Raw genomic sequence first — 14,527 nt, 5'->3', positions numbered from 1 at the left:
GGATGTGGACAAGATGGCAGAGAGTATAATAAATCTCGCCCTAGAGATCCTCCTCCGGCTTACTGGAGAGGTGAGAGATTCTGATGATGTCACATTGCATCATCTTCTCTATGTTACTAACAGATGGACATGACTGGAGAGGTGAGGGACTCTGGAGATGTATGGAGTGATATTTATTACTGCGTCTCTCCATAACCAGGAATACACAGTAATGAAGAAGACCTCTAGTGAGCATTGTCAGGCCCCGGTATCTGAAGGACGGGGAGGAATCCTGAGCCCAATATCCAGGCCGACACCTCACATCCCGATACATGAGAAAGTCAACAGAGAGAAGATCCTAGAGCTCACCAACAAGATTATTGAGCTTCTGACTGGAGAGGTGACATCGCTGGGAATGCCGGGACATTATACAGTAACACTATATAGGGATCTGGGTGATGACTGTATCATTGTGTTGTCAGGTTCCTATAAGGTGTCAGGATGTCGCCGTCTATTTCTCCATGGAGGAGTCTGAGTATATAGAAGGACACAAAGATCTGTACAAGAACATCATGATGGAGGATCACCAGCCACCAAGTAAAAGACATGACTAAATACTGTCGGGTATATAAAGCAAATGCTTTATATAAATATAAAAAAATATATATCGGGTCAAAAAAAAAAATTAGGCAAACTATATTAACCCGTGAGATGGACATAAACATCTCAAAAAGAGTTCAATCGAGAACCTGATTATTTTGTGCAATCAGTAAAACAGGGTACAAGCGTCTATGCAAAAATATAAATGGTTTATTATACGATAGTTTAAAATACAATCAAAAATTAATCAACATAAATTTCAATAGTATACAATGATATGCAGTACCAAGAATTCACCACTATATGATACCAACAAAACACTACTCAACCAACACAAGAATATGATGCAATACAGCCATAACTTTGTGAGAGATATACAATCAATGGATTATGCAGAAAACTCAATCAAGAAGATGACAGATACGAGCCCTTGCTCCGCCCAAAAATGATGACCAATCTTCAGATAATGGTAGTATTGCAACAAAACGTATAAATTATTGGTTTGATATCAAACTAGGGAATACAAAGATTCCCAACATAGAGTTTCTCCAATATTATCCCCTTTTTTCAGTTATATGCATCGTAACTGAAATCAGAGAAAATACTGATGTAGCAACTAACGTTACACGTCCGAAAATGAGCGGGTATCTGGCTAAGTATCAAGCCAATTAATTTAGATCAATACTCCAAAAAAACAAAATATACATTACCCAAGGGTCAAGTGATGTGCAGAGTCTTGGGGCAGCCAACTCTCAAGAATATTTCCCCATAATCCAAATGATTCTCCAGATATCTATAATCCAAATGTTTGTTTTTTCTTTCTCTTTCTTTTTTTCTTTCTGGTAACTGGTTTCTTAACCCAAAACTTATCAGATGAACACGCCCTCCGAATTTGGAACTTTCCAATCATTGTTGGATGGGTGTGTGCATTGATAAGGAGCATGACGTCATAATACTACCCAGAAGGCACTTTTGCTACTGATGTAGTATTAACTGCTCATATCTAGGTGGCACTGTTGTATAAGCTATAAGCATCATACCATTAAGGGTTAACTCATACATGCCTAATATTTTCAATAATTCACACCTCTGACATCTGGAGGCAGGGCTCCAGATGGCGACCAAAATGGTCGCCAGTGCGACTTAGAATTTACAAATGGCGGCAAGACTTTTTAGTCTTGTCGCCATTTGCGACTAGACCCGCCGCCGCAGCTCTGCAGTTGAATACAGCGGCAGGCACAGGAGCTGATAGTTCCCTGCCCGCCGCCGATGTTCTTCTCAGCAGCGCAGAGAAGAAGGAGTCTCTCCCTCCCCCTGTGCTGCTGCCGCCGCCTCCGCCAATAAGAAGAGACGGGAGGAGGAGGGGAGGGGCTGTGGCCACTGCGCCACCAATGAAGAAAACTGACCTGTAATACAAACACAGGAGGCGGGTGCGGTACCTGACCTCTATGACAGGGAGCTGCGATCAGCGGCAGTTGAGTTAACCCTTCAGGTACCTGAGGGGTTAACTGCAGCTGATCGCAGCTCCCTGTCACAAAGGTCGGGTGCCAGCTATTTGATTCCGGCACCCGCCTCCTGTATTTGTATAAGAAACATTGGTGGCACAGTGTGCCCCCCCAACACCCCAGTATAAGAAACATTGGTGGCACAGTGGGAAGTGCCAATGAGGGTTAAAAAAAAAATAAAAAAATTAACTCACCTCCTCCAGTTGATCGCGTTGCTGACGGTCTCCTGTTCTTTCTTCACGACCTGTGGTGACGTCACTGAGCTCATCACATGGTCCATTACCATGGTGATGGTCAGGTCATGAGCACAGTGATGTCACCACAGGTCCTTTGACAGGTCCTGAAGAAAGAACAGGAGATGATCAATTGGAGGAGGTGAGTTAATTATTTTTTTATTTTTTAACCCTCATTGGCACTGCCCACTGTGCCACCAATGTTTATTATATTGAGGGGGGTGCACTGCGCCACCAATGTTTATCATGTTGGGGGGGGGTGCGCACTGCCACTATATTGACCTTCTACTATGCATTCTGTATTAAAGAATGCTATTATTTTCCCTTACAGCCATGTTATAAGGGAAAATAATACAGTGAATAGACTTTCATCCCAGCAACCATGCGTGAAAATCGCACCGCATCCGTACTTGCTTGCGATTTTCACGCAGCCCCATTAACTTTATGGGGCCTGCGTTGCGTGAAAAACGCACAATATAGAACATGCTGCGATTTTCACGCAACGCAAAAGTGATGAGTGAAAATCACCGCTCATGTGCACAGCCCCATAGAAGTGAATGGGTCCGGATTTAGTGCGGGTGCATTCCGGTATTTTAAATGCCAGATCCGGCACTAATACATTCCTATGGGGAAAAATGCCGGATCCGGCATTCAGGCAAATCTTCAGTTTTTTTTCGCCGGAGATAAAACCGTAGCATGCTGCAGTTTTATCTTTTGCCTGATCAGTCAAAATGACTGAACTGAAGACATCCTGATGCATCCTGAACGGATTACTCTCCATTTAGAATGCATAGGGATATGGCTGATCAGTTCTTTAATGATATAGAGCCCCTAGGACGGAACTCTATGCCGGAAAAGAAAAACGCTAGTGTGAAAGTACCCTAAAATATTAAGTTTAAATCCCCCCCTTTCCCAATTTTACATATAAAATATATAAACAATAAATAAATAAACATATTACATAGCGCTGTCCAAACTATTAGTCACCTTGTCACCCCAAAAAATAGGATACGACTGTTCTATTATGGGCCGAATGTTTCATAAAATGCGAAATGCAGCTTTTTTTAGTCTTTGTTTTTTTTGCGCGGTATTAAGTATCGCAATACTTTTTTATGGTGACAAAAGCGAATAAAAATTTTGATTCGGTTTTGATTTGGCTCCTAAATTTTTCAGTTCAGGAGCCAATGGCTACTAGGTAGAGTTGAGCGAACACCTGGATGTTCGGGTTCGAGAAGTTCGGCCGAACATCCCGGAAATGTTCGGGTTCGGGATCCGAACCCGATCCGAACTTCGTCCCGAACCCGAACCCCATTGAAGTCAATGGGGACCCGAACTTTTCGGCACTAAAACGGCTGTAAAACAGCCCAGGAAAGGGCTAGAGGGCTGCAAAAGGCAGCAACATGTAGGTAAATCCCCTGCAAACAAATGTGGATAGGGAAATTAATTAAAATAAAAATTAAATAAATAAAAATTAACCAAAATCAATTGGAGAGAGGTTCCATAGCAGAGAATCTGGCTTCCCGTCACCCACCACTGGAACAGTCCATTCTCAGATATTTAGGCCCCGGCACCCAGGCAGAGGAGAGAGGTCCCGTAACAGAGAATCTGTCTTCATGTCAGCAGAGAATTAGTCTGCATGTCATAGCAGAGAATGAGGCTTCACGTCAGCCACCACTGCAACAGTCCATTGGCATATATTTAGGCCTAGCACACAGGCAGAGGAGAGAGGTCCCGTAACAGAGAATCTGGCTTCATGTCAGCAGAGAATCAGTCTGCATGTCATAGCAGAGAATGAGGCTTCACGTCAGCCACCACTGCAACAGTCCATTGGCATATATTTAGGCCCAGCACACACACAGGCAGAGGAGAGAGGTCCCGTAACAGAGAATCTGTCTTCATGTCAGCAGAGAATTAGTCTGCATGTCATAGCAGAGAATGAGGCTTCACGTCACCCACCACTGCAACAGTCCATTGGCATATATTTAGGCCTAGCACACAGGCAGAGCAGAGAGGTCCCGTAACAGACAATCTGGCTTCATGACAGCAGAGAATCAGTCTGCATGTCATAGCAGAGAATGAGGCTTCACGTCACCCACCACTGCAACAGTCCATTGGCATATATTTAGGCCTAGCACACAGGCAGAGGAGAGAGGTCCCGTAACAGAGAATCTGTCTTCATGTCAGCAGAGAATCAGTCTGCATGTCATAGCAGAGAATGAGGCTTCACGTCAGCCACCACTGCAACAGTCCATTGGCATATATTTAGGCCCAGCACCCAGGCAGAGGAGGGAGGTCCCGTAACAGAGAATCTGTCTTCATGTCAGCAGAGAATTAGTCTGCATGTCATAGCAGAGAATGAGGCTTCACGTCAGCCACCACTGCAACAGTCCATTGGCATATATTTAGGCCCAGCACACACACAGGCAGAGGAGAGAGGTCCCGTAACAGAGAATCTGGCTTCATGTCAGCAGAGAATCAGTCTGCATGTCATAGCAGAGAATGAGGCTTCACGTCAGCCACCACTGCAACAGTCCATTGGCATATATTTAGGCCCAGCACACACACAGGCAGAGGAGAGAGGTCCCGTAACAGAGAATCTGGCTTCATGTCAGCAGAGAATCAGTCTGCATGTCATAGCAGAGAATGAGGCTTCACGTCAGCCACCACTGCAACAGTCCATTGGCATATATTTAGGCCCAGCACCCAGGCAGAGGAGGGAGGTCCCGTAACAGAGAATCTGTCTTCATGTCAGCAGAGAATTAGTCTGCATGTCATAGCAGAGAATGAGGCTTCACGTCAGCCACCACTGCAACAGTCCATTGGCATATATTTAGGCCCAGCACACACACAGGCAGAGGAGAGAGGTCCCGTAACAGAGAATCTGGCTTCATGTCAGCAGAGAATCAGTCTGCATGTCATAGCAGAGAATGAGGCTTCACGTCAGCCACCACTGCAACAGTCCATTGGCATATATTTAGGCCCAGCACACACACAGGCAGAGGAGAGAGGTCCCGTAACAGAGAATCTGGCTTCATGTCAGCAGAGAATCAGTCTGCATGTCATAGCAGAGAATGAGGCTTCACGTCAGCCACCACTGCAACAGTCCATTGGCATATATTTAGGCCCAGCACACACACAGGCAGAGGAGAGAGGTCCCGTAACAGAGAATCTGGCTTCATGTCAGCAGAGAATCAGTCTGCATGTCATAGCAGAGAATGAGGCTTCACGTCAGCCACCACTGCAACAGTCCATTGGCATATATTTAGGCCCAGCACACACACAGGCAGAGGAGAGAGGTCCCGTAACAGAGAATCTGTCTTCATGTCAGCAGAGAATTAGTCTGCATGTCATAGCAGAGAATGAGGCTTCACGTCACCCACCACTGCAACAGTCCATTGGCATATATTTAGGCCTAGCACACAGGCAGAGCAGAGAGGTCCCGTAACAGACAATCTGGCTTCATGACAGCAGAGAATCAGTCTGCATGTCATAGCAGAGAATGAGGCTTCACGTCACCCACCACTGCAACAGTCCATTGGCATATATTTAGGCCTAGCACACAGGCAGAGCAGAGAGGTCCCGTAACAGACAATCTGGCTTCATGTCAGCAGAGAATCAGTCTGCATGTCATAGCAGAGAATGAGGCTTCACGTCACCCACCACTGCAACAGTCCATTGGCATATATTTAGGCCTAGCACACAGGCAGAGCAGAGAGGTCCCGTAACAGACAATCTGGCTTCATGACAGCAGAGAATCAGTCTGCATGTCATAGCAGAGAATGAGGCTTCACGTCACCCACCACTGCAACAGTCCATTGGCATATATTTAGGCCTAGCACACAGGCAGAGCAGAGAGGTCCCGTAACAGACAATCTGGCTTCATGTCAGCAGAGAATCAGTCTGCATGTCATAGCAGAGAATGAGGCTTCACGTCACCCACCACTGCAACAGTCCATTGGCATATATTTAGGCCTAGCACACAGGCAGAGCAGAGAGGTCCCGTAACAGACGATCTGGCTTCATGTCAGCAGAGAATCAGTCTGCATGTCATAGCAGAGAATCAGGCTTCACGTCAGCCACCACTGCAACAGTCCATTGTCATAAATTTAGGCCCAGCACCCAGGCAGAGGAGAGAGGTCCCGTAACAGACAATCTGGCTTCATGTCAGCAGAGAATTAGTCTGCATGTCATAGCAGAGAATCAGGCTTCATGTCAGCCACCACTGCAACAGTCCATTGGCATATATTTAGGCCTAGCACACAGGCAGAGGAGAGGTTCATTCAACTTTGGGTAGCATCGCAATATAATGGTAAAATGAAAATAAAAATAGGATTGAATGAGGAAGTGCCCTGGAGTCCAATAATATATGGTTATGGGGAGGTAGTTAATGTCTAATCTGGACAAGGGACGGACAGGTCCTGTGGGATCCATGCCTGGTTCATTTTTATGAACGTCAGCTTGTCCACATTGGCTGTAGACAGGCGGCTGCGTTTGTCTGTAATGACGCCCCCTGCCGTGCTGAATACACGTTCAGACAAAACGCTGGCTGCCGGGCAGGCCAGCACCTCCAAGGCATAAAAGGCTAGCTCTGGCCACGTGGACAATTTAGAGACCCAGAAGTTGAATGGGGCCGAACCATCAGTCAGTACGTGGAGGGGTGTGCACACGTACTGTTCCACCATGTTAGTGAAATGTTGCCTCCTGCTAACACGTTGCGTATCAGGTGGTGGTGCAGTTAGCTGTGGCGTGTTGACAAAAGTTTTCCACATCTCTGCCATGCTAACCCTGCCCTCAGAGGAGCTGGCCGTGACACAGCTGCCTTGGCGACCTCTTGCTCCTCCTCTGCCTTGGCCTTGGGCTTCCACTTGTTCCCCTGTGACATTTGGGAATGCTCTCAGTAGCGCGTCTACCAACGTGCGCTTGTACTCGCGCATCTTCCTATCACGCTCCAGTGCAGGAAGTAAGGTGGGCACATTGTCTTTGTAGCGTGGATCCAGCAGGGTGGCAACCCAGTAGTCCGCACAGGTTAAAATGTGGGCAACTCTGCTGTCGTTGCGCAGGCACTGCAGCATGTAGTCGCTCATGTGTGCCAGGCTGCCCAGGGGTAAGGACAAGCTGTCCTCTGTGGGAGGCGTATCGTCATCGTCCTGCCTTTCCCCCCAGCCACGCACCAGTGATGGACCCGAGCTGCGTTGGGTGCCACCCCGCTGTGACCATGCTTCATCCTCATCCTCCTCCACCTCCTCCTCATCCTCGTCCTCCTCGTCCTCCAGTAGTGGGCCCTGGCTGGCCACATTTGTACCTGGCCTCTGCTGTTGCCAAAAACCTCCCTCTGAGTCACTTCGAAGAGACTGGCCTGAAAGTGCTAAAAATGACCCCTCTTCCTCATCCTCCTCCTCCTCCTCCTGGGCCACCTCCTGTTCCATCATCGCCCTAAGTGTTTTCTCAAGGAGACATAGAAGTGGTATTGTAACGCTGATAACGGTGTCATCGCCACTGGCCATGTTGGTGGAGTACTCGAAACAGCGCAACAGGGCACACAGGTCTCGCATGGAGGCCCAGTCATTGGTGGTGAAGTGGTGCTGTTCTGTAGTGCGACTGACCCGTGCGTGCTGCAGCTGAAACTCCACTATGGCCTGCTGCTGCTCGCACAGTCTGTCCAGCATGTGCAAGGTGGAGTTCCACCTGGTGGGCACGTCGCATATGAGGCGGTGAGCGGGAAGGCCGAAGTTACGCTGTAGCGCAGACAGGCGAGCAGCGGCAGGATGTGAACGCCGGAAGCGCGAACAGACGGCCCGCACTTTATGCAGCAGCTCTGACATGTCGGGGTAGTTGTGAATGAACTTCTGCACCACCAAATTCAGCACATGCGCCAAGCAAGGGATGTGCGTCAAATTGGCTAGTCCCAGAGCTGCAACGAGATTTCGCCCATTATCACACACCACCAGGCCGGGCTTGAGGCTCACCGGCAGCAACCACTCGTCGGTCTGTTGTTCAATACCCCGCCACAACTCCTGTGCGGTGTGGGGCCTGTCCCCCAAACATATGAGTTTCAGAATGGCCTGCTGACGTTTACCCCGGGCTGTGCTGAAGTTGGTGGTGAAGGTGTGTGGCTGACTGGATGAGCAGGTGGAAGAAGAGGAGGAGGAAGCCGAGAAGGAGGAGGTGGCAACAGGAGGCAAAGAATGTTGCCCTGCGATCCTTGGCGGCGGCAGGACGTGCGCCAAACAGCTCTCCGCCTGGGGCCCAGCTGCCACTACATTTACCCAGTGTGCAGTTAGGGAGATATAGCGTCCCTGGCCGTGCTTACTGGTCCACGTATCTGTGGTTAGGTGGACCTTGCTACAGATGGCGTTGCGCAGTGCACACTTGATTTTATCGGATACTTGGTTGTGCAGGGAAGGCACGGCTCTCTTGGAGAAGTAGTGCCGGCTGGGAACAACATACTGTGGGACAGCAAGCGACATGAGCTGTTTGAAGCTGTCTGTGTCCACCAGCCTAAATGACAGCATTTCATAGGCCAGTAGTTTAGAAATGCTGGCATTCAGGGCCAGGGATCGAGGGTGGCTAGGTGGGAATTTACGCTTTCTATCAAATGTTTGTGAGATGGAGAGCTGAACGCTGGCGTGTGACATGGTTGAGACGCTTGGTGACGGAGGTGGTGGTGGTGGTGTTGGTGGTACATCCCCTGTTTGCTGGGCGGCAGGTGCCAACGTTCCTCCAGAGGCGGAGGAAGAGGCCGAGGCGGCAGCAGCAGAATAGGCCGAGGCGGCAGCAGCAGAAGAGGTAGCAGGGGGAGCCTGAGTGACTTCCTTGGTTTTAAGGTGTTTACTCCACTGCAGTTCATGCTTTGCATGCAGGTGCCTGGTCATGCAGGTTGTGCTCAGGTTCAGAACGTTAATGCCTCGCTTCAGGCTCTGATGGCACAGCGTGCAAACCACTCGGGTCTTGTCGTCAGCACATTGTTTGAAGAAGTGCCATGCCAGGGAACTCCTTGAAGCTGCCTTTGGGGTGCTCGGTCCCAGATGGCGGCGGTCAGTAGCAGGCGGAGTCTCTTGGCGGCGGGTGTTCTGCTTTTGCCCACTGCTCCCTCTTTTGCTACGCTGTTGGCTCGGTCTCACCACTGCCTCTTCCTCCGAACTGTGAAAGTCAGTGGCACGACCTTCATTCCATGTGGGGTCTAGGACCTCATCGTCCCCTGCATCGTCTTCCACCCAGTCTTGATCCCTGACCTCCTGTTCAGTCTGCACACTGCAGAAAGACGCAGCAGTTGGCACCTGTGTTTCGTCATCATCAGAGACATGCTGAGGTGGTATTCCCATGTCCTCATCATCAGGAAACATAAGTGGTTGTGCGTCAGTGCATTCTATGTCTTTCACCGCTGGGGAAGGGCTAGGTGGATGCCCTTGGGAAACCCTGCCAGCGGAGTCTTCAAACAGCATAAGAGACTGCTGCATAACTTGAGGCTGAGACAGTTTCCCTGGTATGCATGGGGGTGATGTGACAGACTGATGGGGTTGGTTTTCAGGCGCCATCTGTGCGCTTTCTGCAGAAGACTGGGTGGGAGATAATGTGAACGTGCTGGATCCACTGTCGGCCACCCAATTGACTAATGCCTGTACCTGCTCAGGCCTTACCATCCTTAGAACGGCATTGGGCCCCACCATATATCGCTGTAAATTCTGGCGGCTACTGGGACCTGAGGTAGTTGGTACACTAGGACGTGTGGATGTGGCAGAACGGCCACGTCCTCTCCCAGCACCAGAGGGTCCACTAACACCACCACGACCATGTCCACGTCCGCGTCCCTTACTAGATGTTTTTCTCATTGTTATGGTTCACCACAACAACAAATATATTATTTGGCCCAATGTATTGTATTCAAATTCAGCGGGATATAAATTTGAGGCCTAGTATTTAGGCGCTGGGTGACCGGTATGGATTTAGTGACAGAATTAGACTTGGAAATGCACAGAAGCGTGTGTGTGAAGTTATTCTGAATGACCCAATGTGCACCTTGAATATTATATACCCTTTTTGGGATAGATTTCAAATAGCTCTGATATAGCAGGAACCACTAAATTATGAAATTGCTAAATTGGGAATTGTACTTCAACCCAGAACAAAAAATGTGCTTTGACGGGCACTAAATAACTTTCCCAGCTACAACAGTACAGCGGTAACGAGAGATTTAGAGGGATTTAAATTTGAGGCCTAGTATTTAGGCGCTGGGTGACAGGTATGGGTTTAGTGACAGAATTAGACTTGGAAATACACAGTAGCGGGTGTGTGTGAAGTTATTCTGAATGACCCAATGTGCACCTTCAATATTATATACCCTTTTTGGGATAGATTTCAAATAGCTCTGATATAGCAGGAACCACTAAATTATGAAATTGCTAAATTGGGAATTGTACTTCAACCCAGAACAAAAAATGTGCTTTGACGGACACTAAATATCTTGCCCAGCAACAACAGTACAGCGGTGGGTAACGAGAGATTTAGAGGGATTTAAATTTGAGGCCTAGTATTTAGGCGCTGGGTCACCGGTATGGATTTAGTGACAGAATTAGACTTGGAAATGCACAGAAGCGTGTGTGTGAAGTTATTCTGAATGACCCTATGTGCACCTTCAATATTATATACCCTTTTAGGGATAGATTTCAAATAGCTCTGATATAGCAGAAACCACTAAATTATGAAATTGCTAAATTGGGAATTGTACTTCAACCCAGAACAAAAAATGTGCTTTGACGGACACTAAATATCTTGCCCAGCAACAACAGTACAGCGGTGGGTAACGAGAGATTTAGAGGGATTTAAATTTGAGGCCTAGTATTTAGGCGCTGGGTCACCGGTATGGATTTAGTGACAGAATTAGACTTGGAAATGCACAGAAGCGTGTGTGTGAAGTTATTCTGAATGACCCTATGTGCACCTTCAATATTATATACCCTTTTAGGGATAGATTTCAAATAGCTCTGATATAGCAGAAACCACTAAATTATGAAATTGCTAAATTGGGAATTGTACTTCAACCCAGAACAAAAAATGTGCTTTGACGGACACTAAATATCTTGCCCAGCAACAACAGTACAGCGGTGGGTAACGAGAGATTTAGAGGGATTTAAATTTGAGGCCTAGTATTTAGGCGCTGGGTCACCGGTATGGATTTAGTGACAGAATTAGACTTGGAAATGCACAGAAGCGTGTGTGTGAAGTTATTCTGAATGACCCTATGTGCACCTTCAATATTATATACCCTTTTAGGGATAGATTTCAAATAGCTCTGATATAGCAGAAACCACTAAATTATGAAATTGCTAAATTGGGAATTGTACTTCAACCCAGAACAAAAATGTGCTTTGACGGACACTAAATATCTTGCCCAGCAACAACAGTACAGCGGTGGTAACGAGAGATTTAGAGGGATTTAAATTTGAGGCCTAGTATTTAGGCGCTGGGTGACAGGTATGGGTTTAGTGACAGAATTAGACTTGGAAATACACAGTAGCGGGTGTGTGTGAAGTTATTCTGAATGACCCAATGTGCACCTTCAATATTATATACCCTTTTTGGGATAGATTTCAAATAGCTCTGATATAGCAGGAACCACTAAATTATGAAATTGCTAAATTGGGAATTGTACTTCAACCCAGAACAAAAATGTGCTTTGACGGACACTAAATATCTTGCCCAGCAACAACAGTACAGTGGTGGGTAACGAGAGATTTAGAGGGATTTAAATTTGAGGCCTAGTATTTAGGCGCTGGGTCACCGGTATGGATTTAGTGACAGAATTAGACTTGGAAATGCACAGAAGCGTGTTTGTGAAGTTATTCTGAATGACCCTATGTGCACCTTCAATATTATATACCCTTTTAGGGATAGATTTCAAATAGCTCTGATATAGCAGAAACCACTAAATTATGAAATTGCTAAATTGGGAATTGTACTTCAACCCAGAACAAAAAATGTGCTTTGACGGACACTAAATATCTTGCCCAGCAACAACAGTACAGCGGTGGGTAACGAGAGATTTAGAGGGATTTAAATTTGAGGCCTAGTATTTAGGCGCTGGGTCACCGGTATGGATTTAGTGACAGAATTAGACTTGGAAATGCACAGAAGCGTGTGTGTGAAGTTATTCTGAATGACCCTATGTGCACCTTCAATATTATATACCCTTTTAGGGATAGATTTCAAATAGCTCTGATATAGCAGAAACCACTAAATTATGAAATTGCTAAATTGGGAATTGTACTTCAACCCAGAACAAAAAATGTGCTTTGACGGACACTAAATATCTTGCCCAGCAACAACAGTACAGCGGTGGGTAACGAGAGATTTAGAGGGATTTAAATTTGAGGCCTAGTATTTAGGCGCTGGGTGACAGGTATGGGTTTAGTGACAGAATTAGACTTGGAAATACACAGTAGCGGGTGTGTGTGAAGTTATTCTGAATGACCCAATGTGCACCTTCAATATTATATACCCTTTTTGGGATAGATTTCAAATAGCTCTGATATAGCAGGAACCACTAAATTATGAAATTGCTAAATTGGGAATTGTACTTCAACCCAGAACAAAAAATGTGCTTTGACGGACACTAAATATCTTGCCCAGCAACAACAGTACAGCGGTGGGTAACGAGAGATTTAGAGGGATTTAAATTTGAGGCCTAGTATTTAGGCGCTGGGTCACCGGTATGGATTTAGTGACAGAATTAGACTTGGAAATGCACAGAAGCGTGTGTGTGAAGTTATTCTGAATGACCCTATGTGCACCTTCAATATTATATACCCTTTTAGGGATAGATTTCAAATAGCTCTGATATAGCAGAAACCACTAAATTATGAAATTGCTAAATTGGGAATTGTACTTCAACCCAGAACAAAAAATGTGCTTTGACGGACACTAAATATCTTGCCCAGCAACAACAGTACAGCGGTGGGTAACGAGAGATTTAGAGGGATTTAAATTTGAGGCCTAGTATTTAGGCGCTGGGTCACCGGTATGGATTTAGTGACAGAATTAGACTTGGAAATGCACAGAAGCGTGTGTGTGAAGTTATTCTGAATGACCCTATGTGCACCTTCAATATTATATACCCTTTTAGGGATAGATTTCAAATAGCTCTGATATAGCAGAAACCACTAAATTATGAAATTGCTAAATTGGGAATTGTACTTCAACCCAGAACAAAAAATGTGCTTTGACGGACACTAAATATCTTGCCCAGCAACAACAGTACAGCGGTGGGTAACGAGAGATTTAGAGGGATTTAAATTTGAGGCCTAGTATTTAGGCGCTGGGTGACAGGTATGGGTTTAGTGACAGAATTAGACTTGGAAATGCACAGAAGCGTGTGTGTGAAGTTATTCTGAATGACCCAATGTGCACCTTGAATATTATATACCCTTTTTGGGATAGATTTCAAATAGCTCTGATATAGCAGGAACCACTAAATTATGAAATTGCTAAATTGGGAATTGTACTTCAACCCAGAACAAAAAATGTGCTTTGACGGGCACTAAATAACTTTCCCAGCTACAACAGTACAGCGGTAACGAGAGATTTAGAGGGATTTAAATTTGAGGCCTAGTATTTAGGCGCTGGGTGACAGGTATGGGTTTAGTGACAGAATTAGACTTGGAAATACACAGTAGCGGGTGTGTGTGAAGTTATTCTGAATGACCCAATGTGCACCTTCAATATTATATACCCTTTTTGGGATAGATTTCAAATAGCTCTGATATAGCAGGAACCACTAAATTATGAAATTGCTAAATTGGGAATTGTACTTCAACCCAGAACAAAAAATGTGCTTTGACGGACACTAAATATCTTGCCCAGCAACAACAGTACAGCGGTAACGAGAGATTTAGCAGGATATAAATTTGAGGCCTAGTATTTAGGCGCTGGGTGACAGGTATGGGTTTAGTGACAGAATTAGACTTGAAAATACACAGTAGCGGGTGTGTGTGAAGTTATTCTGAATGACCCAATGTGCACCTTGAATATTATATACCCTTTTAGGGATAGATTTCAAATAGCTCTGATATAGCAGAAACCACTAAATTATGAAATTGCTAAATTGGGAATTGTACTTCAACCCAGAACAAAAAATGTGCTTTGACGGACACTAAATATCTTTCCAAGCAACAACAGTACAGCGGTAACGAGAGATTTAGCAGGATATAAATTTGA

The 14,527-nt window shown here is 46.0% G+C and overlaps 3 protein-coding genes across 5 annotated transcripts in view; all 3 read left to right on the top strand.

Moving 5' to 3' along the window:
- Positions 1-14,527, top strand: part of LOC122933675 (gastrula zinc finger protein XlCGF57.1-like) — a 376,277-nt gene that overhangs the window by 136,107 nt on the left and 225,643 nt on the right. The gene's annotated exons all lie outside the window — the stretch shown is intronic.
- The window catches only part of LOC122933673 (gastrula zinc finger protein XlCGF26.1-like), a 284,426-nt gene that overhangs the window by 136,174 nt on the left and 133,725 nt on the right, over positions 1-14,527 (top strand). The window lies entirely within an intron of this gene.
- LOC122933674 (gastrula zinc finger protein XlCGF26.1-like) overlaps positions 540-14,527 on the top strand; it is an 81,431-nt gene continuing 67,443 nt past the window's right edge. For both annotated transcript variants that reach the window (XM_044288620.1, XM_044288618.1), the window contains exon 1: positions 540-576. In XM_044288620.1, the coding sequence (XP_044144555.1) occupies positions 552-576 (25 nt within the window). In that variant the 5' untranslated portion in view covers positions 540-551. The remainder of the gene's footprint in view (positions 577-14,527) is intronic.

The sequence above is a fragment of the Bufo gargarizans genome, chromosome 4 (genome assembly GCF_014858855.1).
Source record: "Bufo gargarizans isolate SCDJY-AF-19 chromosome 4, ASM1485885v1, whole genome shotgun sequence".
NCBI classification, from domain to species: Eukaryota; Metazoa; Chordata; class Amphibia; order Anura; family Bufonidae; genus Bufo; species Bufo gargarizans.
The sequence above is the reverse complement of the archived record's forward strand: the minus strand, read 5'-3'. Positions and strand labels throughout refer to the sequence as shown.